Source organism: Erpetoichthys calabaricus, chromosome 8 (assembly GCF_900747795.2).
Source record: "Erpetoichthys calabaricus chromosome 8, fErpCal1.3, whole genome shotgun sequence".
NCBI lineage: Eukaryota > Metazoa > Chordata > Cladistia > Polypteriformes > Polypteridae > Erpetoichthys > Erpetoichthys calabaricus.
This window is the reverse complement of record NC_041401.2, coordinates 142,243,388-142,269,525: the sequence shown is the minus strand read 5'-3', so window position 1 is coordinate 142,269,525 and position 26,138 is coordinate 142,243,388. Positions and strand designations below refer to the sequence as shown.

Sequence of the window (26,138 nt, the reverse complement as noted above, 5' to 3'; positions counted from 1 at the left end):
AAAAACAGTGTTATAACGTGAACAGTAAACCATATACAATGTTGAAATAAATGTATTCTTCTCAAAACTGTTTTTATGTTTTAAACAGTTAAAATGATTTTTACGTATTACATGTTTCTTACCTTTAATTTATTAGCATATTCCTTAATTTGGGTCTTTAGTTCAGCAATCTCCAAATCAAACCTCTGATTAAGATCTTCTGAAACATTATTAAAGACAAACTTAAACATGATTAAAAACAATAATGAAAAAGCATCATTTAACACAATTAACAATGATCACAAAAAATTACCAGAGTCCCCTATTTCTATTCTTTGACCTTTTTTAAGCAAATAATTTCAGAATAATGACCTTTAACTTTTTCCATCTCAAAATGATGACGTGTCTGAAGCATTGCAACCTCCTGTGACCGCTTATCATTAAGATTTTCTCTCAGTTCTGAAAGTGCTGACTCTTTCTCCTGCAGCAGGTTTGACTGGGACAACTCTAGCTGTGCTGTATACAAGTTGGTCAGACTAAGTCGAAGGGCTTCCCGTTCCAGAGCACTTTCATTCTAAAATAATGAAATCACAGAAATTGCTAAAACAATCCAAACATTTTAATTTGTATTCATGGAAAATACTTTAAATGTTTTATTTAAAAAAAAACGAAATTCAAGAACCAGGACTGCTTAGTAGGTAGTCTGACATACCTGAAACTGGAGCTTCATTTGATCCAGTTCTATCAGGTGGGCTTCATTTAAGCGATCTTTCAGTTCCTGCTGCTCAGAAAGAAAATGCAAACGTTGGCTCTTTAGCTCGTCTTTGTGTTTTTCAACAAGTTCAGAAATCTCTCGAACATGCTCACGTTCATGAACCTGAAATAATTTGAAAGAAAGAGGAAAAAAAGGCAACACACTCGTTATAAAAATTGAAGAGAAAGAACATTTATACTGTGGAATTGAGGAAATATTTAACTATGATGACAAAAGAAATTAAACAGAGATGATACTGCGTTAAGAAAGGTAGTTATTTCCTTTACCATTCAACTTACAAGATCAAATGCTAAAGAAAAAAAGTCTATGCGTGTCAGACATTCAGTTAATGATACAATTTTTCCATACAACACATTACTGATGATGCCTAGCAGACAATTTTAAAATGAAACTTAGATGATACAGTTAAAATTACAACAAACAAATCTAATTGCAGACCTATTTTATGACAACCTTTGGGGAAAAGAATCTAAAGAAGGCTTTTAAAATATATATAGGAGATTCATTAATGAATGCCCAAACAGTATCTGGAAAATCTTCATATGAAGAGTATTTTTTCCAGTCTAGAATAGTATGGATTGTAACCAAAAATAAAGAAAACAAGCAAAAACTGGCATTTACTTTTAGAAACATGCTACTAGTCTAGTAACTGTATTAATAACATTTATAATGTTATTTTAAGCCCACAGCACAAACTGAACAGCTTATCCTGAGAGCATGTCTACATTAATAACGTATATCAAATCAAATCAGGTAATAGAAGCACATAAACTGCCAAAAGATTTGCATAATCAGTTTAGTTTTGCTGAACATTCTGCAGCTACGTTTACATGTATTCTTTGTTTTCCACAATGTAAATGTATGCCTTTTATCTGGCATTTATACTTTTCATTTCATACTGCTGCATATTTTATTGTTAATCCTTTGTTTAATTTCTGCTGCACTGTCACATTATACTGACGGACCTTTTTTTTTTTTTTTAATGTACCTACAACCAGTGGCACTAGACACAAACAATTTGTATAATACTAAAAAGTAAAATGACAATTATTAAGTAGAATTTACATTAACTTATGTTAAGTATGTAAATGTTTTATCATCTACCACTTTAGTTTTATGGTATTATTGCCTCACTATGACTGCTCTTTTACCCTTAGCCAAATCAGAAGTTTTTTCATTTTAGTTTTTTTTTTTTTCTTTTTAGTCATTCTAATGTATATTTGAAAGAGGGTCAGTTGTTGGTCATAATAAAATATTTATGTAGTTATTTACTTAGCTTCTTTAAAATCTCTCTGTTGAGACAAAAGAAATGTCTCAATAGTCTATCTATAATGAGCACAAAACAAGAATAAATTCAAGTTGTGACATATCCGTTATAATTTATTATTTTGTGTCCTTTTTCATTGTCTGCATATTCTATTTATATATCGGAAGATTCATTTTTCATATTTTCTTTTGTTTTCTATATTTCATGTATGTATAACTACCTATTGCTTAACAAAGTCTTCCGTAAAAGTGCACAACATTAATACTCTAATAACCAATCTCAATGCAATTAAAAAATCTAGGCAGTGCGGCATAAACACCAATAATTAATTATAATTACTACTTTAGATGAACAATGTATTAAAACTATAAAAACAGATTATAGATTAAATAAAAAATACACACAGAGCGGCGCAAGTAAAAATAACTTAGTTTCTGTTCCAAATACCAATAACGCACATAGAATTCAGCTCTGCCCCTCCGAAACATTAAATATGGCACTATTAAATGTTAAAGCTTTAACTAACAAGACATTTTTTATCAACGATCTTATTAGTGATAGAAAAATTGATTTTATTGCACTAAGTGAAACGTGGATTAGCTCAGATGGCACAGCTGTTCTAATCAAATCTGCTCCTCCGGATTACAGTTTTACTCATGCGGATCGCCAAGGAAAAAGAGGCGGCAGTCTAGCAAACATTTACTCAAGCCGGTTAAAGTGTAAAGATGTCAGTTTTGTTAAATTCAAGTCCTTTGAGTATGTCACCGTTGTTGTTCATGGAGATTCTCACGTTCTAGTATTATCCGTGTATAGACCTCCTAAATTTAACGCGTCTTTCTTTGAGGAATTCTCAGACTTAGTTCGTAATTAAAATTGACATTATGACACACTCTTAATAGTCGGCGACTTTAACTTTCATATTGATAATCAGTGTGACCAAAAAGTAAAAGAATTCATGAACCTCCTGGACTCTTGATTTGAGACAGCTCGTTAATCAGCCTACTCATAAAGCAGGTCTTACGTTAGACTTATTAATTACCAAAGGACTAAAAGTTGATGTAAAGCAGGTCATTGATACTGGTCTATCAGACCATTTTCTTCTACTATTTAATATAGAAATAATGATATAAATCATTCATGAGAAGCATATTGTTAAAAAATGCTTCTTTGATTCATCAGCAGCTTCAAAACTTACAAACATTCCAAGCAATCAGTCTGTTTATAGTGCTACCTATAAATGCCAGGATAATGTAAATAGTAAGATGGAAAAATTTAATACTAAAGTGAGAGCTGCTGTTGATATAGTTGCACCTGAAAAGACAGTTAAAAAATCTTCTAGCACTGTTATACCATGGAAGACCCAAAGAGTGTCTGATTAAAAGAGAACATGCCGTAGAGCTGAGCGTAAATGGAGGAAAACTAAACTAACTATCCACTATGAAATATTGAAGGTTAAAATAACAGAATACAATAACACAGTCCGTCTTGAGAGGCGCTGCTATTTCTCTAAGATTATAAATAACAATGCTAGTAATCCCAGAGTCTTATTCTCTACGATTGATCATCTGCTAAACCCAGGTAACGCAAAGGAATACCTGTGAGGCTATTGCTGTATTTTTCAATCAAAAAATTAATGATTTTACATATACATAGTATATCTCCCCAACACTGCGGATCCTCCTAAGCCGCAGTATTCTGTTATAAACAAATTAAATTCTTTCACCAGGATAGATTTACCTGATTTACAAAGAATAATTTCTCAACTGAAACCCTCAACCTGCGTCCTTGACCCAATACCAACAAGTTTTTTCAAAGAAGTATTGGGCATGCTAATTGATAATATTCTCGACATAGTAAATTCGTCATTAGATACGGGGGTCTTCCCAGACTGTCTTAAGACTGCTGTAGTTAAACCCCTACTTAAGAAAAATAATCTTGACCCCTCTGCTTTTGAAAATTTTAGACCCATCTCTAATCTGCCTTTCTTAAGTAAAATTCTAGAGAAGGCAGTCATTATGCAGTTAAATGGCCACCTCAAACATGCTATTCTTGATAAATTTCAGTCAGGTTTTAGAATAAATCACAGCACAGAAACTGCACTCGTCAAAGTAGTAAATGACTTGTAGGTAAATGCAGACAGAGGCCATTTATCTGTTCTCATCCTCCTAGATCTGAGTGCCGCATTTGACACTAATTGATCACAACATTCTTAGAAATCGCCTTAGTCAATGGGTGGGCCTCTCTGGCAGTGTCTTAAATTGGTTTGAATCCTACCTGGCAGGGAGAAAATTCTTTGTTAGTTGTGATAATTACATATCAAAGACGCATGATATCTTATATGGTGTTCCACAAGGCTCTATCCTGGGTCCGCTGCTCTTCTCAATCTACATGCTTCCGTTAGGTCAGAATATCTCGGGGCACAATGTGAGCTCCCACAGCTATGCTGATGACACACAGCTGTATTTATCAATAGCACCTGATGACCCCGATTCTCTTGATTCACTAACACAATGTCTTACTTGTATTTCTGAATGGATGAATAATAATTTTCTCAAGCTAAATAAAGAGAAAACTGAAATTTTAGTGATTGGCAATAATGGATACAATGAGGTTATCAGAAATAAACTCAATGCATTAGGATTAAAAGTCAAGATGGAGGTAAAAAGCTTAGGGGTAACTGTTGACTGTAATCTGAATTTTAAATTGCATATTAATCAGACCACTAGGACAGCATTTTTTCACTTAAGAAATATAGCAAAAGTTAGACCTCTTATATCATTGAAAGATGCTGAGAAATTAGTTCACACTTTTGCTTTCAGTCGACTAGATTACTGTAATGCATTCCTCTCAAGGACTACCCAAAAAAGACATAAATCTATTGCAACTAGTGCAGAATGCAGCTGTTAGAATCCTAACCAGGAAAAGAAAATCTGAGCACATTTCTCCAGTTTTGATGTCACTACACTGGTTACCTCTGTCATTCAGGATTGACTTTAAAATACTGCTTATGGTTTATAAAGCCTTAAATAATCTCGCTCCATCTTATATATCGGAATGTCTGACACCCTATATTCCAAATCGTAACCTTAGATCCTCAAATGAGTGTCTACTTAGAATTCCAAGAGCAAAACTTAAAAGAAGTGGTGAGGTGGTCTTCTGCTGTTATGCACATAAAATCTGGAATACCCTGCCAATAGGAATTCGCCAGGCTAATACAGTGGAGCACTTTAAAAAAAACTGTTGAAAACACATTATTTTAACATGGCCTTCTCATAACTTCACTTTAATTTAATCCTGATACTCTGTATATTCAATTCATTATAATAACTATTCATGGTGGTTCTAAAATCCGTACTAACCCCTACTCTCTCTTCTGTTTCTTTTTCCGGTTTTCTGTTGCGGCGACCTGCGCCACCACCATACTCAAAGCATCATAATGTCCCAACGTTGATGGACTAAAAGCCAGAAGTCTGCATGACCATCATCATAAAGTCCTTCCGTGAGAACCCTAAATACAAAGAGGACTGTTTCATTTATGTGAGGTAGAATGGCCAGAGGGGGCTGGGCAGTCTCATGGTCTGGAACCCCTGCAGATTTTATTTTTTTCTCCAGCCGTCCAGGTTTTTTTTTTTTTTTGTTTTTTCTGTTCTCCCTGGCCATTGGACCTTACTCCTATTCTATGTTAATTAATGTTGTCTTATTTTAATTCTTACTTTGTCTTTTATTTTTCTTTTCTTCATTATGTAAAGCACTTTGAGCTACATTATTTGTATGAAAATGTGCTATATAAATAAATGTTGTTGTTGGTGTTTTTGTTATCTGTTCAGCATTGCATTTTTTGTTTTCTTTATATTTATGTATGTCTTTTCACTGGAATATACAACTATTTTACAAGTAATCCACACAAATATATATATATATATATATATATATATATATATATATATATATATATATATATGTTTTGAGCATTTCTTTATGAGAAGGAATGCCCAGCTTCCAAGAGATTACCAGGAGTAACAGCTCTACCAGGGTGGCACACAATAGGGTTAAACCATAAGGAAAGCCACCAGGATTGAGCCTTCCACATTAACAGCAGGAGTCTACCTACTGATATTAGTGTAGACATGTCAGAGACACTAAGTGAAGACATGCCTTGCATACATTCTGCACACTGTGTGTTTAATCAAATCCGTATGATTAGCTATAAGCATTATGTAATTAGTATGATGAATTAATTTTGTACCAATAGATGATTGAAACAAAAAAAAATTGTTAAGTAAACTGAAATTATTAATTGGGAGAAATATAAATAAGAAAAAGATTATATTCTCCCTTAGGCAACTGTTCCATATAAAGAGCTCAGCAAAATTAATGCACTGGACGCTATGATACTACTAATCCTTTGATTTTCTAACCCACTTATCCAATATAGGATTTCAAATGCTCACACTGGGGCAATACAGAAATAACAATCTGCACATTAGTGGGATGTGGGAAGAAAACTTGTACAAACATGTAGGGAACATGCTAACTCCACACAGGCACTGCCCCAGGTCAGCAGTTAAATCCAGGACTTTAGACCTGGGAAGCAGTACGGACAACTAATGCACCAGCAAACTGCACAGTATGAATATCACACCATTAAATAGTCAAAAGATGTAAGACAATACAAGTATTTTCCAGCATTTACAAAACACATAAACTAGCACCACTATATAGTAAATATAAAATAACAGTTAATTCCAATTTCAAGTGAAATTAGGTACTACTCTACCTGCTTAACACAAGAAATTAGCTTTTTCTGTTCTTCTTGAAATGATATTTTGAGCTCAGTCATTTTCTCCTCGTTCTCAACATTTAACAAGTTAAGCTGAAATGATTGCAAGCAAAGGAAAAAAATAGCTGGATGTTAGTATTGTAGTTATTAAGAAAAGAAAATTTTTTATATAATGATCTAGGTGAGTTTGGAAAGTCATGGAAATAAGAATTTCTTTATACTTTACTGTGTATATAAAAAGTATTCACCCCTGTGGAAGTTTCCACATTTTATTGTTGCACAACACTGAATCACAGGGAATTAATTTGGCTTTTTTAACACTGTTTAACAGGAAGAAACAATTTAATATCAAAGTGAAAGCAGATCACTTAGCAGTGATCTGTTCTCACTTTGACCTTAAACAGTCTTCTACCTAATAAGGTTGATAACGCATTGCAGCAAACACCCACAATCTGTAGTATTAAAATGAGATATCCATTGTTGCACTTGCAAAATTCGTTACCTGAATTTGATGGTTTTCTTCAATACTCTTTGTCTCCAGTTCAAACTGACCACATAGTTTATTTTCAATATTTGTGATGGCTTCCTCCAGATTTTTTGTTTCAGCATGAAGCAGGGACTCTAGCTCCTTATTATGTGCCTTTTCCAAATCTTCTATACGGGATTTAAGCCAAGCAATTTCTTCCCTTAAACCACTTTCTTTCTGAATATACTCCAATTGTGAATGTTTCATTTGTTCTTCAAGATTCTGGAGATCAACACTCTTATCATTTAACTGGCTTTTAAGTTGAAGCTTTTCTGATTCCATAATATTTTCCAGATTTTTTACTTTGACATCTAGATCTGCCAAATTCTTTTCTAAATCTAATTTTTCTCTGTTACACTGATTAAAGGCATCACTGGCTCTGATATGATTTTGCTCAACAGAATGAAGTTTAGCTTCCAAATCTCTTTTTTCGTCTTCTAATATTTTTAGGATATGATCTCTATCAGAATTTTCTCTTTTAAGCAAGCACAACTCATTGCGGAGGGAGTCTACAAGAAGGGTCCTCTCTCCTAAAAGCTCAGAAGTTGTCTGGTTTTTAGATTTCTGAATATCTAACTCTGACTGAAGCTGATCTCGCTGAGTCTGTAGAACTGCAAGCTGCCGGCCAAAAAGGGCCTGAACCTCACTAGCGACTGAATCTCCAGCCAGCTTTCTCTGCTGTACTTCTTTAACCAATTCTTCCTGATCACGTAGTTGCATCAACAGAAAGTCTCTCTCCTTCTTTAAATCATTCAATTCCTGAATAGCAAATGCAGTTTCCAAATTCTCATTCTTATCATGATGAAGCATTTTATTATTCAGAGTGGTTTTTAAATCCTCACACTCTTGAGATTTAAGTCTGACAATTTCTTCACAGCGGGCCCGTTCCTCTTCTTCTATTTTTAACTTTAGTTGCAAAGCAGATAGCTCTTCAGACATTTGCTGCTTACTGTCCTGCAGATCCAGGACTTTTTCAGCTAAAGTGTTTAGTTCCATCTGAAACTGTTTCACATTTTCATTGTTTAATTCAGAGAACATAGTGCTGCTCTGTAGTTCACTTGTATTTGTATTTTCAGCATCAGTTACATCTATGCCATCATAAGACTTGATCACAGCACATGCATTTTTCTGACAGTTTATAGAACCGAACGACTCTACGCTAGATCGAGATCCTAATTCAGCATTATCAGGCAATGACAACTGAATTAGATTACAACTTCCAATGATATCTCCAAATGAATCACACATGTTTTCTTCTAAAAAGATTTCACTATTTAACTCAAATTGCTGATGTTCTGAGGATTCATTGCCACTTTGCATGCTAGCACCATCTTTCAACCAAGAGCATTCTGCTTCCTGTGTGGATGTAAGGTATTTATTCATAAAGTGCTCTTCATCATCAGTGCAAGGAAATCCCACTGCTGACAAGTGGGAATCATTTGATTCTTCGTTAATCTCTACAGCCTTCTTAGCCTTTATTTCATTCAGCTTTTCTTTAAAGTTCTCAATATCTTGTAAGTGACAGTTTTCCTGATTATCATGTTTATCATGTTTAGAGACTACTTCTTGTCTAAGAATACTAATCTCTTCTTCAAGTCTTTGAGTGGTTTCCTGCGACTCCTCTAGTCTTCTAAATGCTTGCTGTTTCTCCTTCTCCAGCAAATGCAGCTGGTTTTCACAGCTGGACACATCTGCTTCATGCTTCTTCTTTAGCTGCCTATAGGACTCCTCTGCATCAGACAATTTTAAATTCATTTCTTCAATAATACAATTTAGCCTGATAACTTCTGTATTCAAGTTGTCCTTTTCTGTGTTATACATGAAAGATTCTCTTGCTTGTTGCTCAGCGACTTGCAAATCTTCATGCAGCTGTTTCAGCTGATCCTCTACTTGTGAACTTTCTCTCTGAATAGTATTAAACTTTTTGTCAAGTTGACAAGAAATTAATTCTTTACTAGAAATAAGGTTCTGTGCCACTTCAATATCATTACATTTTTGCTGAAGCCAAAGATCTATTTCATGACCCTCTGCAAGCTGATCCAAAGAATGTCCGTCTTGACTTGAAATGAATTTAAGCATTTCATTTTTTAATGCAGATACCTCCTTTTCTTTTTCCAAAACAGTACACTGTAACTGAGAAACTGCATCTGTAGAATGACTAAGATTTTGTTGAAGATCTTGAATTATTTCCTCTTTTTCTTCAATTAGACGTGTTTGAGTTTCAATCTTCTCCTCTGTACTTTTCAGCTTTTCCATCACTTGTGTTAAAGCATTTTCTTTGTCTATGGTGTTCTACGAATAAAAATATTTTCAGCAGTCAAAGTAAGCTCAAACCAAATATTAACAAATAAATTATTGTTATCTCACTTAAAATATTGATGTCAGATGATATTAACATGTCAAAAACTTCAGTTCAGCCCTCCACTTGCTAGTCCCATTCCCAAAGTCCTCTTAGTTTTATTATTTTACAGTATACTTTTACTCATCTCATTGAGTTCTTGTTTACTAATTATATACCTTCAGTCTACTGCATGCATCACCTTCTGTAAATAATACAAGTCTGCTTTTTAATAGAACTTTTTCATACCATAACCTAAGCAGTAGTTTTGATTATCCATCCATCCATCCATTTTCCAACTCGCTGAATCTGAACACAGGGTCACGGGGGTCTGCTGGAGCCAATCCCAGCCAACACAGGGCACAAGGCAGGAACCAATCCTGGGCAGGGTGCCAACCCACCGCAGGACACACACAAACACACCAAGCACACACTAGGGCCAATTTAGAATTGCCAATCCACCTAACCAGCATGTCTTTGGACTGTGGGAGGAAACCGGAGCGCCCGGAGGAAACCCACGCAGACACGAGGAGAACATGCAAACTCCACACAGGGAGGACCCGGGAAGCAAACCCAGGTCGCCCAACTGCGAAGCAGCAGCGCTACCCACTGCGCCACCATGCCGCCCTTAGTTTTGATCAGACAAGGATTATTAATTACAAATAAAATATTTAAAAAGGTTTATAGATGTTCAAGCAGCACTGTAATTATTGATATTTGTATATACCATCTGCCTTATGCAGCAGTTAAGAAAAAAATACCCTTCCTGTTAGAACAGTTTAAATCTGTGTAAATAATGTTCCATTGAATCAATTTTTTAGCTTAGGCCAAGAGGATAGTTTCGATGATCTCTCTACTTTCAGGGTATGACATTTGTGGTTGTCCAAAGATCACGTGCTGATTGAATGCCGATTAATCACATGCAAAGCAGAAGTGCTTTAAAGTATTGTCAAAACACAAAACTGAAATGATACAAATTTGGCAACCAAGTATCAAGACAAATTGCTAAAAAAAAAAAAAAAAAACAGAAATAAATAAATTGCAAAAGGAAACAGTACAGAGATGTACGACTGTTCAAATCAGCTAGAAAATAGTGAAGGAAAAAAATATATTTAGAACCATTAAGTATTTTAGGGAGCATATTGCTTAAATACCCAAGGAAAACATCATGGCTGATACAAGCGAGATCAAGAACATTAGGAAATACAGAGCAGAAGTTGCTGAAAGAGAAGAACAAATTGAACAATGCAAGGAGCTACATTAAGATTTGTAAAAGAAAAAAAGCACCCAAGAAGTAAATTAAATAGTAAAGAGGAAATATATTGTGGTAGCCTATAACAAGCTCCGAAACAATGTATGGCAATTGTAATGAAGGAAATTAAAACTTATAATTTTTGACATGTTGAGTCTAACATTGGATGTAATGTGCATATGACAGTTTACCATTAAAAACAGGTTATCTGAATTAAATATTACAAGTTTGATAGCATCATTTAAATTTAATTACTCAAAGTACTGTTCTTCTACAGTGGCTCATTTAACATACAAATATTTATAACTAATGCAAAGCTGTCAGACAGACTCGTTCAGCCTGATTTATTCTACAACACATGCACAAATAAGCTTCTAAAACAGTAAAATCAGTACCTTACAATGTATCACATTTTGGAACAAAAATACTAATTAAGTTTGTATAGACTTGGATTTATTAGGGTTAATCTGAAGGTTTATAATGTAATTTATACAGTATAGTAAAATTAGTATAGTTTAGTCAGAATATCAATATTAAAATATATCCATCCATCCAAGTACATAAATACATGCATGCACACTAATACTAATAATTCTACTACTACTACTGCTAATAATAATAATAATAATAATAAATGACATATATATATATATATATATATATATATATATATATATATATAATATATATATATATATATATATATATATATATATATATATATATATGAAAACCCGATTAATATTAAAATAAATACATGCACACATAAATAACAATAATAAATGACACATATAAATGAAAAACCCTCACCCTCTGAAGCTCAGCCTGCAGTGACTGGATTAGGTTAGTTAGTTTAAAAGCCTCGTTTTGCATTTCTGTACTTTGAAGGACTTCTTGCAGGTCCAATGTTAGTTGAGAAATCATTTCATTATGGCTGCAAGAAAAATTCTGAAATACACACAAACAAATAAATGACAGACAAAATATGTATCTATTTTGCATCATCTGAAAGACAAATAAAATTAATCAGTTTCACTTGACAAACACAACAGTTACGAATAATGTATGCAGCATACATGTTTGTATGCTTTCTAAAAAGCATACATTCTGTCAATATTTCATTTCTTCCTATCTTGCACATGCACACTCCAACTTCAATGGTTCAGACAAGTTTAGTTCCAAACCATATTACCTTCACCTTAACACTGGATAACAATTCACATTACAGGTGTTCCAAGTAACCAAGTCAGTTACATTAAAATAATGTGAGAATAACAACTTGCTATAAACCTGGTGGTTATTCCACAAAGCGTCTCTTAATTCAGTAAACAGATTTTATGCTAGTTATTTTAAGTGTAACAGAGGCAACCAAGCATCACCTGTGAGTCTGCTCCATAGTAGGCTGATAATGAAGCTTAGTATAGCACTGCATCTTGAGTGAACATGAAACTCTGGTTCACTGAGTAAGAAAACCACAGACACTGGTTTACACTTATTTTTTTTTTTAGCAAATTTAATGTTTCTACATCCTGTTGCTTGAATAAATCTGATTATGTTCATTATAAAATGGTTAAAAATTAAAGAGACACCACCAAATAATATAACATTTTACTGACCACAATGATTCTTTTGATCAATAACATAACAAACTTTGTGTGTGTGTGTGTATATATATATATATATATATATATATATATATATATATATATATATATATATATATAAAACATAATCTCAGAGCCACTGAATGACTAAACTTTTTTCTATTTTTTTTTTACATTTTATTTAATTTATTAAAAGCAAATAACATTTCATACAAGCAAGTCAAACTTGACAATACCCAAATTCAAATCAACCACCATCCATGAGAAAGACAGCGAGGCCAACAAACAGTGTAAAACTTTAAGAGTAGGGAAAAAAGGGGGAGAAAATCCTTTTTCCCCCCAATTTAAATGCTTATTCTAAAATGTTATTGATTAGAACCAGTCAGGTTTTAAAAAATTTTTGCACAGGTCCACTATGTGATAATTTGATTTTTCCAGTTTCAAATATTATATAACATCCTTTGCACACTGACTTAAGAGGTGGGTTAGGATTCTTCCAGTTGAGCAAGATAAGTCTACGTGCCAATAGTGAAGTAAAGGCAATTACAGTTTGTTTGTCCTTCTCCATTTTAAACCCATCTGGGAGTACACCAAACACAGCTGTTAATGGATTAGGAGATTATGATACCAAGGCTGTCTTAAAGCCATTTAAAGATTTTGGTCCAAAATGAAGTTAATTTGGTGCATGCCCAAAACATATGGCCCAATGAGACTGAAACATGATTGCAACGTTTGCAGGTTGGATCTTGCCCTGGAAACATTTTGGACAATTTTAAAAAAGATACAGCACTCGATAAAAGATTTGAAGTTGAAGAATTATAAGCTTTGCGCATACAAAGCTAGAGTGAATTCTGTGCATGGCTGCCTTCCACTCCTTTTCTGAAATGTTGAGTAAGAGATCATTTTCCCCCTGTACTCTGGGATCTTTGAAATGGAGGGTCTTTAAAATGTTTCTATATATTACAGAATTGCTGTCTGAGCTCTCAAGACTGATCAATGTTTCTTCTGGAATACAAGTAGGTGAGAGGTGAGGAAATATGGGCAGATTTTGTTCAGCAAAGTTTGTAATTTGGAGGTAGTGAAAGTATTGTGTCGCTGAAAAGTTAAATTGTATAAAGTATAATTGTATTGTATCAAGTATAATTGTATAATTGTTCATAAGTTGCAAAGATGCTATCTAGGTGCAAATCATTAAAAACTGCGTATATTTGAGAGGGTGGAAAGAGGTGGTGATCGTGCAGAGGCGCCACGGATAAAAGTTTCTCTATCTGGAAGTACTTCCTACATTAGTTCCATATTCTGAGTGAATGGAGCACAATTGGGTTGTTAGTATATTGGCGATAACTCGTATTTACTGGGGTACAAAGAAAAGAATATAAAGAAGTACTGCAGGATTTTATTTCTATTGTGGACCGAGATAGTGTGTGTTCATCTTTTTATACCTTGTACCTTTGCCGCCCAGTAATAAAATTGAAAGTTAGGTACAGGCATGCCACCTTCAGCCTAAGGTCTTTGTAGAGTCGCCCTTTGGATGCTTAGATGTTGTGTGTTCCAAATAAATGAGTTTATGATTGAATCTAACTCCTTAAAAAATGATTTGTTAATATACGTATATTGCAATGCTTTAAAATAGAAAAAGAAGCTTAGGAAGGATATTCATCTTGACAGTGTTAATTCTTCCACCTAAAGTGAGATGAAGGGTAGACCATCTATGTAAGTCTTGCTAAAGTTTTTCCATGCAGACAGCAAAATTTTTTTGATACAGAGCTTTAGGTTTACTTGTGATGTTTACCCCTAGGTATTTAAACTGATCTGCAATGATAAAAGGGAAGGTGTCCAATCTAATATTGTGTACTAGAGAGTTCATTAGAAAGAGCACACTTTTATTCAAATTCATTTTGAGTCCAGAAATCTTTTGAAACTCTACTGCTAGTGCTGTTAAAAATGCAAGCACAGTGTTTTGTGGATCTGAAAATACCTGAGGGTTGGTGGCAGAATTGGCACTCCGGCCACCATAAAAATACCTCACACTGGTTCCATTCCATCTAAACTTGTATGGTGCTGAGGTGTCACTCGTTGCATGGCTACACTCGGGTCCTAATCTGAGATCCTGAGTTGGTTCATCATGTGGTGGGTGCGGCAATGTGCTGTATCAGCACGTGCTCCTAACCTATGTCTCTGTCTCTATATCATCTGCGTACAGTGATATTTTCTGTTCAAGTCCATCTCCGTTAAGTATTTCAAAAGTGAACTGCCAGCGACAGTGGTGACAGGGGGCATCCTTGTCTAGTACCACGTTGTAGTTTGAAGTAGTCTGAAATAATGTTGTTAATACAAACTGAAGCTTCTGGACTGGTACACAATATTTGATCCATGCACATATGTTTGGACCAAACCCAAATTTCTACATTGTAGTGAAAAGGTGGTCACATTCAACCATAGCAAAAATGTTTTTTCTGCATCCAATGATAATTTCATCTCCAGGATGTCAGACTCTGAGTGAATATATTAAATCAACCCTGCACAATATACAGTATGGCCCGGTACGGCTCTCACTGCAGCCCACCCAGGGTTTCTAAGAATTGTGAACTCGTACTTAAATGTGACTAAACTTATATCTAAATCGTACAAAACCTACCTACAGGTCATTCCAAGAAACTACTGTTTGAATATAATATAAAATTGCACAGTCAAGAGTCCGCGAGCTAGCTCCCAAAGGTTAAATGCACAGTCTATTCAATCCCAGTACCCAGTGTGATTATTGTCACGTTAATCTTATTTCAACTGTGCTTGCATCTTTAACCCTGATCTTACGTTTTTAGAGCTAAAGCCATGTGAGTTGTGTTTTATTTTTCTTTTCAATGAGTGCAAGCGTGCATCGTAAAGTGCGAGTGTTAATTGACATTCTAGTGTTGGGCGGTATGATCAAAATTCTATATACAGTAATCCCTCGCTACTTTGCAGTTCACTTTTCGCGGATTCATGACTTCGCGGATTTCATATGTAAGCATATCTAAATATATAACACAGATTTTTCGCTGCTTCGCGGGTTTCTGCGGACAATGGGTCTTTTTACTTCTAGTACTTGCTTCCTAAGTTGGTTTGCCCAGTTGATTTCATATAAAAGATGCTATTGGCGGATGGCTGAGAAGCTACCCAATCAGAGCACGCAGTTAAGTTCCTGTGTGCTGCTGATTGGCTCAGCGACGGAGTGCTGCATTAACCAGGAAGTCTCATCTCACTCATTCAGCATTAACGTGCTACTGCTTCAGGGGCCGTGTCCAAGCGCCAACAGAAGATGCAAATGATTGCAGAAAAGGTAAAAGTTTTGGATATGTTGAAGGAAGGGAACAGCTACACCGCTGCAGGACACCATCACAGCATCAATGAGTCCACGATTCTTTTTATTTAAAAAGGAGGAAAAGCATATAAGATCTACGGCCGCAGTGTCCTTTAACCAGGGCACAAAACGAGTTGCAAGTGGACGTGATAGTATGGATGGAATCTGCTTTAGGAATCTTTGCAACAAGGTCGACGACGTCATGACCGCCTACAAGCTGCTATGTGTACTTCGCTATACAGTAAGTGTAAACTTATCTACTGATTTCATATTGCTTAGCAGTCGTCCCTGTTATTAATAGTGTAAAGGGTGGGTTGTAAACAATATAGGGAGGGTTTAAAAACGTCCAAATACACGTTAAATAATTAAATAAATATGGTGTCCCTACTTTGCGGAAATTCAGTTATCGCGGTCGGCCTTGGAACCTATCTCCCGCGATAAGTGAGGGATTACTGTAACGCTATTTTTCAAAATTATACAGGTTTCACGGTATTCAACTGTATTTTTTTTTCCTATGCATGAGTGGATGTTAACCACATTTTCCACTGCAATTACTGCAGTGGCTGAGAATAACCTATTAAACTGTCACGAGAATTATACATCGTACAAAAAAACATTTTAATGTGCACACAAGTATTAATATAGGTTTGCATGGCCCCATAAAGTGATTAGTTTTCAAGGGGGTGGCACTAATGAAAAGAAGGAATCACATTGCATGACAGTTGCAGTCAAAATATAGAACCTTTTTATTGAACAAATTTTGAAAACAACTTAAACTATAATTTTGACAACATATTTTCAACCATCCAAAGAGGCATTTAGACTTAGTAAAATATCCAGAGGTGCTTGTCAAAAGTTGTATTGCACTGAACATGTCTTAGAAAAGGAATAAATAAATACTTTTTTGTAAACCAACTACACTTTCTGTTAATGTTAACAATCTCTGTCCACTGACACGCTAGCTACGGTATACAGTGGTGTGAAAAACTATTTGCCCCCTTCCTGATTTCTTATTCTTTTGCATGTTTGTCACACAAAATGTTTCTGATCATCAAACACATTTAACCATTAGTCAAATATAACACAAGTAAACACAAAATGCAGTTTTTAAATGATGGTGTTTATTATTCAGGGAGAAAAAAAATCCAAACCTACATGGCCCGGTGTGAAAAAGTAATTGCCCCCTTGTTAAAAAATAACCTAACTGTGGTGTATCACACCTGAGTTCAATTTCCGTAGCCAACCCCAGGCCTGATTACTGCCACACCTGTTTCAATCAAGAAATCACTTAAATAGGAGCTGCCTGACACAGAGAAGTAGACCAAAAGCACCTCAAAAGCTAGACATCATGCCAAGATCCAAAGAAATTCAGGAACAAATGAGAACAGAAGTAATTGAGATCTATCAGTCTGGTAAAGGTTATAAAGCCATTTCTAAAGCTTTGGGACTCCAGCGAACCACAGTGAGAGCCATTATCCACAAATGGCAAAAACATGGAACAGTGGTGAACCTTCCCAGGAGTGGCCGGCCGACCAAAATTACCCCAAGAGCGCAGAGACGACTCATCCGAGAGGTCACAAAAGACCCCAGGACAACGTCTAAAGAACTGCAGGCCTCACTTGCCTCAATTAAGGTCAGTGTTCACGACTCCACCATAAGAAAGAGACTGGGCAAAAACGGCCTGCATGGCAGATTTCCAAGACGCAAACCACTGTTAAGCAAAAAGAACATTAGGGCTCGTCTCAATTTTGCTAAGAAACATCTCAATGATTGCCAAGACTTTTGGGAAAATACCTTGTGGACTGATGAGTCAAAAGTTGAACTTTTTGGAAGGCAAATGTCCCGTTACATCTGGCGTAAAAGGAACACAGCATTTCAGAAAAAGAACATCATACCAACAGTAAAATATGGTGGTGGTAGTGTGATGGTCTGGGGTTGTTTTGCTGCTTCAGGACCTGGAAGGCTTGCTGTGATAGATGGAACCATGAATTCTACTGTCTACCAAAAAATCCTGAAGGAGAATGTCCGGCCATCTGTTCGTCAACTCAAGCTGAAGCGATCTTGGGTGCTGCAACAGGACAATGACCCAAAACACATCAGCAAATCCACCTCTGAATGGCTGAAGAAAAACAAAATGAAGACTTTGGAGTGGCCTAGTCAAAGTCCTGACCTGAATCCAATTGAGATGCTATGGCATGACCTTAAAAAGGCGGTTCATGCTAGAAAACCCTCAAATAAAGCTGAATTACAACAATTTTGCAAAGATGAGTGGGCCAAAATTCCTCCAGAGCGCTGTAAAAGACTCATTGCAAGTTATCGCAAACGCTTGATTGCAGTTATTGCTGCTAAGGGTGGCCCAACCAGTTATTAGGTTCAGGGGGCAATTACTTTTTCACACAGGGCCATGTAGGTTTGGATTTTTTTTTCTCCCTAAATAATAAAAACCACCATTTACAAACTGCATTTTGTGTTTACTTGTGTTATATTTGACTAATGGTTAAATGTGTTTGATGATCAGAAACATTTTGTGTGACAAACATGCAAAAGAATAAGAAATCAGGAAGGGGGCAAATAGTTTTTCACACCACTGTATGCATTGTAATGGCGTTGGTTATCTCAATCCACCACTTGCTTTTTTTGTCGTAGGCAGTACCTCTAGCAAACGCGTCTCAGTTTTACCTGAGGACGTGGAGGGTGCCAATCTTAGTTCCATATATCTATGGTACTCCAAAGCTTGTTTGCAGCTAAGGTGGGGGCAGCAAACTGCTCATGCTGCCACCTCTGGCGACAACTTTAGCTCGACAGAATTTGCAGTAAATAGTTGTTTGGTCCACATCCGACCTTTTAAAACCAAAGTATCTCCAGACAACAGACATCGCTCCTTTTTTCAGCAAAAGTTCTTCTGTGTCATCATGTTCAACTTTATCGTCTGCTACAGCTTCAGTTTTGGAATGTTCTCTGTCCATTTTCACCGCTCAATACCTCCACTAACGCATGCACTCCGTTGCATATGTGTTTAGCGTTGTAATAGTGAAAAAGATCCCCCCTTAAACAGTTTCCCACTGTGCCAAGTTCCGAACATTCTTTAGGCTATTTAAACCGGTGTTGCGGTATAAGAAAAATCCATATCATAACAAAAATAAAAAACAGTTTTCAGTATGAACCGGTATACCTCCCAGCACTATAACATTCAATTCACAATGACCAGAAATAATGGGTGGTGATAATCGCAAGCGCAAAATTGAGTGAGAACAGAGAGTATTTAATCCTGAGTGGACAAATAAGTATCTGTTCAACTTCTACAATGATAAAATACTTTGTTTGGTTTGCCGCGAATCAATCACAGTTCCAAAGGATACAATGTCCAACATCATTTTGAATCCAAACATGTCGAGATGGCAAAGTTGAATGAAAACGAGAAGAAAATTAAGGCGTTAAACTTGCTGAAAGCTTTGTGTGGACAACAGCAATTTTTCAAAAAGGCAAAGACAAAAAGTGAAGTGACTACAAAGGTAAGCTTTTTAATTCTGAAAGAAATTGCTGCTGCTGGAAAACCTTTCACGGAAGGCGACTTCATAAAAAAAGTGCATGATGATTGCTGCATCTGAACTATGTCCGGAAAAGAAACTTACTTTAGAAAATGTGAGCTTATCCCTTGATGTCTGTGCAACGAACAGTGAATGATCTCTAGCAACCTTCATGACCAGTTAAGAAAAAGGCTGCAGAATTCAAGTATTACTCGTTAGCCATGGATAAAAGCACTGACCTAAATGACATTGCACAACTTTTAGTTTTTATCCGTGGTGTTGATGACAACTTTGAAATTACAGAAGAATTGGAAGCTTTGTGTTCCATTAGAGGCCAAACAACAGGTGAAGACATCACAAATGAAGTGAAGCAATGTATCACTAAGAAATTGAGTATGACTTTTGAAAATATTGTGGCTATTTGCACCGATGGCGCACCGTCAATGTGTGGCAAGAGGATTGGTGCGGTAACACTCCTGGAAGAGTTTGCTGCGAATAAATTAACCAAATATCATTGCTGCACAGCACTTGTTGATGAACAATGCAAAGTCCTAAGTTATGACCATGTCAGGTCAGTTGTAGTTTCTCTCGTAAATTACATCCGGGCAAGAGGGCTTAAACATCGAACATTTTGTGCATTTCTAAAATAGGCTGGCGCTAATTTCAGGGATTTATTGTATCATACGGAGGTTCATTGGCTAAGCTGTGAGAAAGTATTGCAATGTTTCATTGCACTCAAAGAGGAAATCATCAAGTTTTTGAAAAATGATCCAAAAGGATTTTCCCGAATTGAAAAAAGAAGATTGGAACAATGACCTATGTTTTCTGATTGATATCACCACTCATTTGAAGAAACTGAATTCAAAACTGCAAGGAAAGTCACAGCTTATTTTCCAACTTTTGGCATCAGTAAGAGCTTTCAAAATTAAACTTTCGCTGTTTAAAAACCAATTGTCGAAAGAAGACATGAGTCATTTCACAACATGTAAGACCACTCCTTCTAACAAACATTCCATGCTAAGAAAGAAATATTCTCACAATGTTGATAAGTTAATTCAAGAATTCGACAAAAGATTTGCGTTGTCAAGAGAAGACGAAATCAAATTCAGAGTGATTGAAGACCACTTTTCTGTGAACCCAGATGAAGTTCCTATGGACTTACAGCTGGAGATCATCAAACTTCAATGTTCTGCAATTTCTAAAACCAAGCATAGAGAAGGTGATCTTCTTGCCTTTTACAGAAGCTTGGACAAAAAGAAATTTCAAAATTTAACGGACGTAGCAATACAAGTATTCAGCGTGTTTGGCAGCACGTACATATGTGAACAAACACTTTCTGTTATGAACCTTAAAAAAAGCTAATTTCGTTCGTGTTTAACTGACTAACACTTAGAAGACATATTAAAAACTTCAACATCCTACCTTTTCACTGCATTGGAGAAATTTGGGTTTGGTCCAAATATTTGTGCATGGATCAAACTACTGTATACCAATCCAGAAGCTTCAGTTTGTATTAACAACAGTTGTTCAGACTACTTTAAAACTAGAACGTGGCACCAGACAACCATGCCCCTTGTCACCACTGCTGTTTGCAATAGCCACTGAACCACTGGCGGTCCACTGTCGAAATTCTTATCAGATAAAGGGGATTATCAGAGAAGGCCTGGAACAGAAAATTTCTCTATATGCAAATGATATGGTTTTATATATCTCAGACCCAGAAAACACTGTGCCTGCAGTTTTAACAGCACTTACAGAATTTCAAAAGATCTCTGGTCTCAGAATTAATTTGAATAAAAGTATACTCTTTCCAGTGAATTCACAAGCATATAATATTAGATTGGACACCCTACCTTTTACCACAGCAGATCAGTTTAAATGCCTAGGGGTAAATATCACAAGTAAACATAAAGCTCTTTATCAACAAAATTTTGCTGTCTGTATGGAAAAAATTAAGCCTTCATCTCACTCTGGCCGGAAGAATTAATGTTGTTAAGATGAATATCCTTCCTAAGCTTCTTTTTTTATTTCAAAACATTCCAATATACAGTATATCAATAACTCATTTTTTAAGCAATTAGATTCGACCATAACCTCATTTATTTGGAACTCAAAACATTCACGTATCCGAAGAGCGACCCTACAAAGACCTCAGGAAGAAGGTGGCATGGCTGTACCTAATTTTCAGTTTTATTATTGGGAAGCAAACATACAAGCCATAAAAACCTGGACACAAATAAATGAACATACACAAGCTTGGTCCGCAATAGAAGTAAAATCCTGTAGTACTTCTTTATATTCCCTGCTCTGCGCTCCAATAAATGCAAGTTATCGCAAATATACTAATAACCCAATTGTGCTTCACTCACTCAGAACATGGTACCAATTTAGAAAGCAATTTAAGATGGACTTTAAAATTCTGCTTATGGTTTATAAAGCTTTAAATAATCTCACCCCCGTCTTATATATCGGAATGTCTGACACCTTATATTCCAAATCGCAACCTCAGATCCTCAAATGAGTGTCTCCTTAGAATTCCAAGAGCAAAACTTAAAAGAAGTGGTGAGGCGGCCTTCTGCTGTTATGCACCTAAAATCTGGAATAGCCTGCCAGTAGGAATTCGCCAGGCTAATACAGTGGAGCACTTTAAAAAACTACTGAAAACACATTACTTTAACATGGCCTTCTCATAACTTCACTGTAATTTAATCCTGACACTCTGTATATCCAATTCATTATAATAACTATTCATTCAAAATTTGTACTAACCCCTACTCTCTCTTCTGTTTCCTTTTCCGGTGTCCTATTGGTGGTGGCTTGTGCCACCACCATCTACCCAAAGCACCATGATGTTCCAACAATGATGGATGGATTAAAAGCCAGAAGTCTGTATAACCATCAGCATCAAGTGACTCCGTGCGAACAATAACTACAAAGAGGACTATTTCATTTATGTTAGGTAGAATGCCCAAAGGGGACTGGGCGGTCTCGTGGCCTGGAACCCCTACAGATTTTATTTTTTTCTCCAGCCTTCTGGAGTTTTTTTTTGTTTTTTCTGTCCACCCTGGCCATCGGACCTTACTCCTTTTTATGTTAACTAAGGTTGTCTTATTTTAATTTCTTATTTGTCTTTTATTCTTCTTTTCTTCATTATGTAAAGCACTTTGAGCTACTTTTTGTATGAAAATGTGCTATATAAATAAATGTTGTTGTTGTTGTTAAATTGCTCAGAGATCTTTATATAAACAATAACTTTGCTTCCTTTGAACAGTTACAATGCAAATTTAACCTTCCAGCTACACATTTCTTTCACTAACTCCAAATTAGAAACTTTGTTAAACAGAACCTGCCCGATTTTCCTCATCTCGTACCCTCCACCAAGCTGGAAAAAATACTGCTCAATTTCAAGGACTTAGACACCATTTCTGCAATATATACAATTTTATTAGAGTCCCTTCCTTTCAAAGATCCAAGAGGACAATGGGAAAAAGATCTCTTAATTAATATATCAGAAAAGGAGTGGAAGGTAGCAATGCAGAGAATTCACTCGAGCTCCATATGCGCAAAGCATAGAATTATTCAACTCAAAATTATATATCGAGCTCATCTGTCTCGCTTAAAACTGTCCAAAATGTTTCCAGGGCAAGATCCAACCTGCGAACGCTGCAACCAAGCTCCTGCCTCATTGGGTCACATGTTTTGGGCACCAAAATTTTTTAAGTGCCTTTCAGACAGCCTTGGTGTCACAATCCCTCCTAACCCATTAACAGCTGTGTTTGGTGTTCTTCCAGATGAATTTGAAGTGGAGAAAGACAAGCAGACTGTGATTGCATTCACTACACTTTTTGCACACATACTTATTTTGTTAAATTGGAAGAATCCTAACTCTCCTCTTATAAGACAGTGGGAAACCGATGTTTTATATTATTTGAAATTGGAAAAAATCAAATTCTCAGTTAGAGGATCAGTCAGATTTTTTTCAAAACCTGGCAGGATCTAATCAAAAATATTTTAGAATAAGAAGAAATCATTATCTCCGCATTTCCTTTCCATCTCCATTTATCTTTTTTGCCCTACTAAGCTCAACAATTTAGGTATGTTTAAGAGTATAACTCCTTTGGCCATGCTCTCCTTCTCAGGGGTGGGGTTTGATTTGTTTTTCAATCCTATTTTTTGTAAAAATTGATCTATTTGTAAGGAATGATTACAATAAAATTAATAAAAAAATAAATAAAAACCTCAACATCAAATATGACTCCAGAATTTGAAAAACTAGATGGTGACATGAGATGCAACGTCTCACATTAAGGGTCAATTGAACAAGTACAAATATGGCAGTTTGTCATGCTTTTGGTAAGTTAACTTTATTAAATTTAGTTATCTAATATTTTAACATGTTTTTAAATGGTACTCTCTTGAAAATATTGAGGTTTGCCAACTTCATTTTTTTTGTGAATTTAACGTGACCTACGGCCCGCACCACATTTTCCGACTTCCGTTGCAGCCCCGGATAATTTTTGGGTTGTATTACATTAAACGGGCATCAAATATGGGAAGCCAAGTGTCTACCTTTAATAAATCCAGTTTGGTCTTGTGATATTACCGAAGTAAACACTTTCTCAATCCTTCTAGCTAGAACTTTGGAGAGTACCTTAACATCATTACTCAGAAGTGAGATTGGTCTGTATGATGCACATTGTAATAAGTCCTCATTTTTCTTAGGAAACACAGTAATTAATGCTTAGCAAAATGTATGAAGTAGAATTTTAGTGTCTCTTGCTTCTGTAAATGTTGCTAATAAAAGGAGAGCTAACTTAATTGAAATTTTTTTTTATAAGATTCAGCAGGGTAGCCATCAGGGAAAAAAGTGGAATCACACAGCAATAACTGAGTCAGATGGCACAGTGAAATCAAACTACAGATGAGCATGTAGACTCCAGTTCAGTAACTGTGGAACCAATAGTATTTTTTTGTTGTTGTTTCCTTGCATACCAACTGTTTGTGTACTTTTGTTCTTGTGTTATTAAATTGATATACGATTACTTTTATGTAACAGCTGAAGAAGTTTAAGTTTAAGTCATTTATTTAAACCTAGGCAATTTGAAGACAAACTATAAAGTTGGAATCGATTTTAATAAAGTCAGCTTCATCAGGGCCACAGCCTCCACTCTGAACACCACTGGCGTGGATAGCAAGGGGTATCAATTAACAAAATTAAAATTAATCGCATGCATTAACATTTTAACTTTGACACCCCTAATAATTTTATATATAAAATAGTAATGCAAAATTGCTTATAAATGTGTGTTTTATGAAGCTAAAAATCATTGATTATATGAAGTGGCAAACTTAAGTACACAAAGATATTTATAGTGATGTACAAGAAAAAAAATTGCCATACTTTAATACTCTTTAGGATCAATCAAGGTATGCACCTTTTCTTGAAAATGTTATTGAACTGGGAGCTCAAGTAGTACGTAGAGCTTTTAGACTATTAGTACAAATAATGATTACAAATATAGCCCAAATTCATTTATTAAATATACTGTACTAGCTGTCCCCAACGGCTCTGCGCGCATAGTAGTGAAACAGAACAAACTTTAAAAATCAATTTGAAAAAATTTAATTTGTACTGAGATCAATTTATATTGATGGGTTTCCTATCCGAGGGCCTCTTGATATACAATATTTTGGATTTTGTCATCAGGGGCATTTCTTGGGGAACTATTCCAGGAGAAAGTAACATAAAGCGGACTATGCGAGAATAATGGTGAGCTAAGATAAACCCCTGCCAACTTGAGTGTCTGTCCCTAGGCCATGTTAATTGACATTGCAAAGCAAAGCTTCACAGGGAACTGTAATCTCTTAAATTGAAAGGCCATGTCTGTCGTGATTAGAGGAATGAGAGGGATTAAAAGAAAGAAAGAGAGAGAGAGAGAGAGAGAGAGAGAGAGAGAGAGAGAGAGAGAGAGAGAGAGAGAGAGAGAGAGAGAGAGAGAGAGAGAGAGAGAGAGAGAGAGAGAGAGAGGTCATGATGATATTTGTAGGTTCCACTACAAAACCTCAATAATTAATCGGAACAAACCTCTTTATTATTGTTATAATAGTCCATACAAGTGTGGTGTCGTGACCCACAATTTCCCCATGTAAGTGTCTTCAAGACTCTCTAAGTGGGTCCACCTTGGTGAATCAAGCAAGAACAAATAAGACCATGAGGTGTGTATAAGTTGAATTTTTTTTTTTTTTTGTTCTTTATTTTGCCTTATACAGTTTCTTGTATTAGGAATTTGGTAGTTTTCGCATACCCCTTGGGGTCAGAGCGCAGGGTCAGCCATTGTACAGCGCCCCTGGAGCAATTACAGGTTAAGGGCCTTGCTCAAGGGCCCAGCAGAGCAGTGGCCTTTTTGGCAGTGACGGGGATCTGAACCGGCAACCTTCGGGATACCAGCGCAGCTCCTTAGCCTCAGAGCCACCACTCCGCCCACCCTGGTTCAATGTGCACCTAGCATATGCTGTAGGTGCACGGTTAAAAGGAAACCAGTTACATTTCTTACTGGGTTTATGTTGAGTCTCTTCTTCAGCCTTTAAGCATAAGCTCAGAAGAATGTGTTATTTTGATATTCCCTACAATGAAGGTTTGAATTATTTAAAAAAGGCATTTTAAGTGACTTTATAGCAAAAAAAAAAAAAAAAAAAAAAAAAAAAAAAACAAGCCTTGGTATAAGAAAAAAAAGTTATCTTCTAAAGTGT

At 35.8% G+C, this 26,138-nt stretch overlaps 1 protein-coding gene across 1 annotated transcript in view; it reads right to left on the bottom strand.

The window, feature by feature from the left end:
* Nucleotides 1–26,138, bottom strand: part of pcnt (pericentrin) — a 245,819-nt gene that overhangs the window by 197,667 nt on the left and 22,014 nt on the right. Inside the window, 6 exon segments of the mRNA XM_051931264.1 lie at nucleotides 123–199; nucleotides 352–553; nucleotides 692–856; nucleotides 6,799–6,894; nucleotides 7,304–9,619; nucleotides 11,728–11,865. Coding sequence (XP_051787224.1) covers nucleotides 123–199; nucleotides 352–553; nucleotides 692–856; nucleotides 6,799–6,894; nucleotides 7,304–9,619; nucleotides 11,728–11,865 — 2,994 coding nt within the window.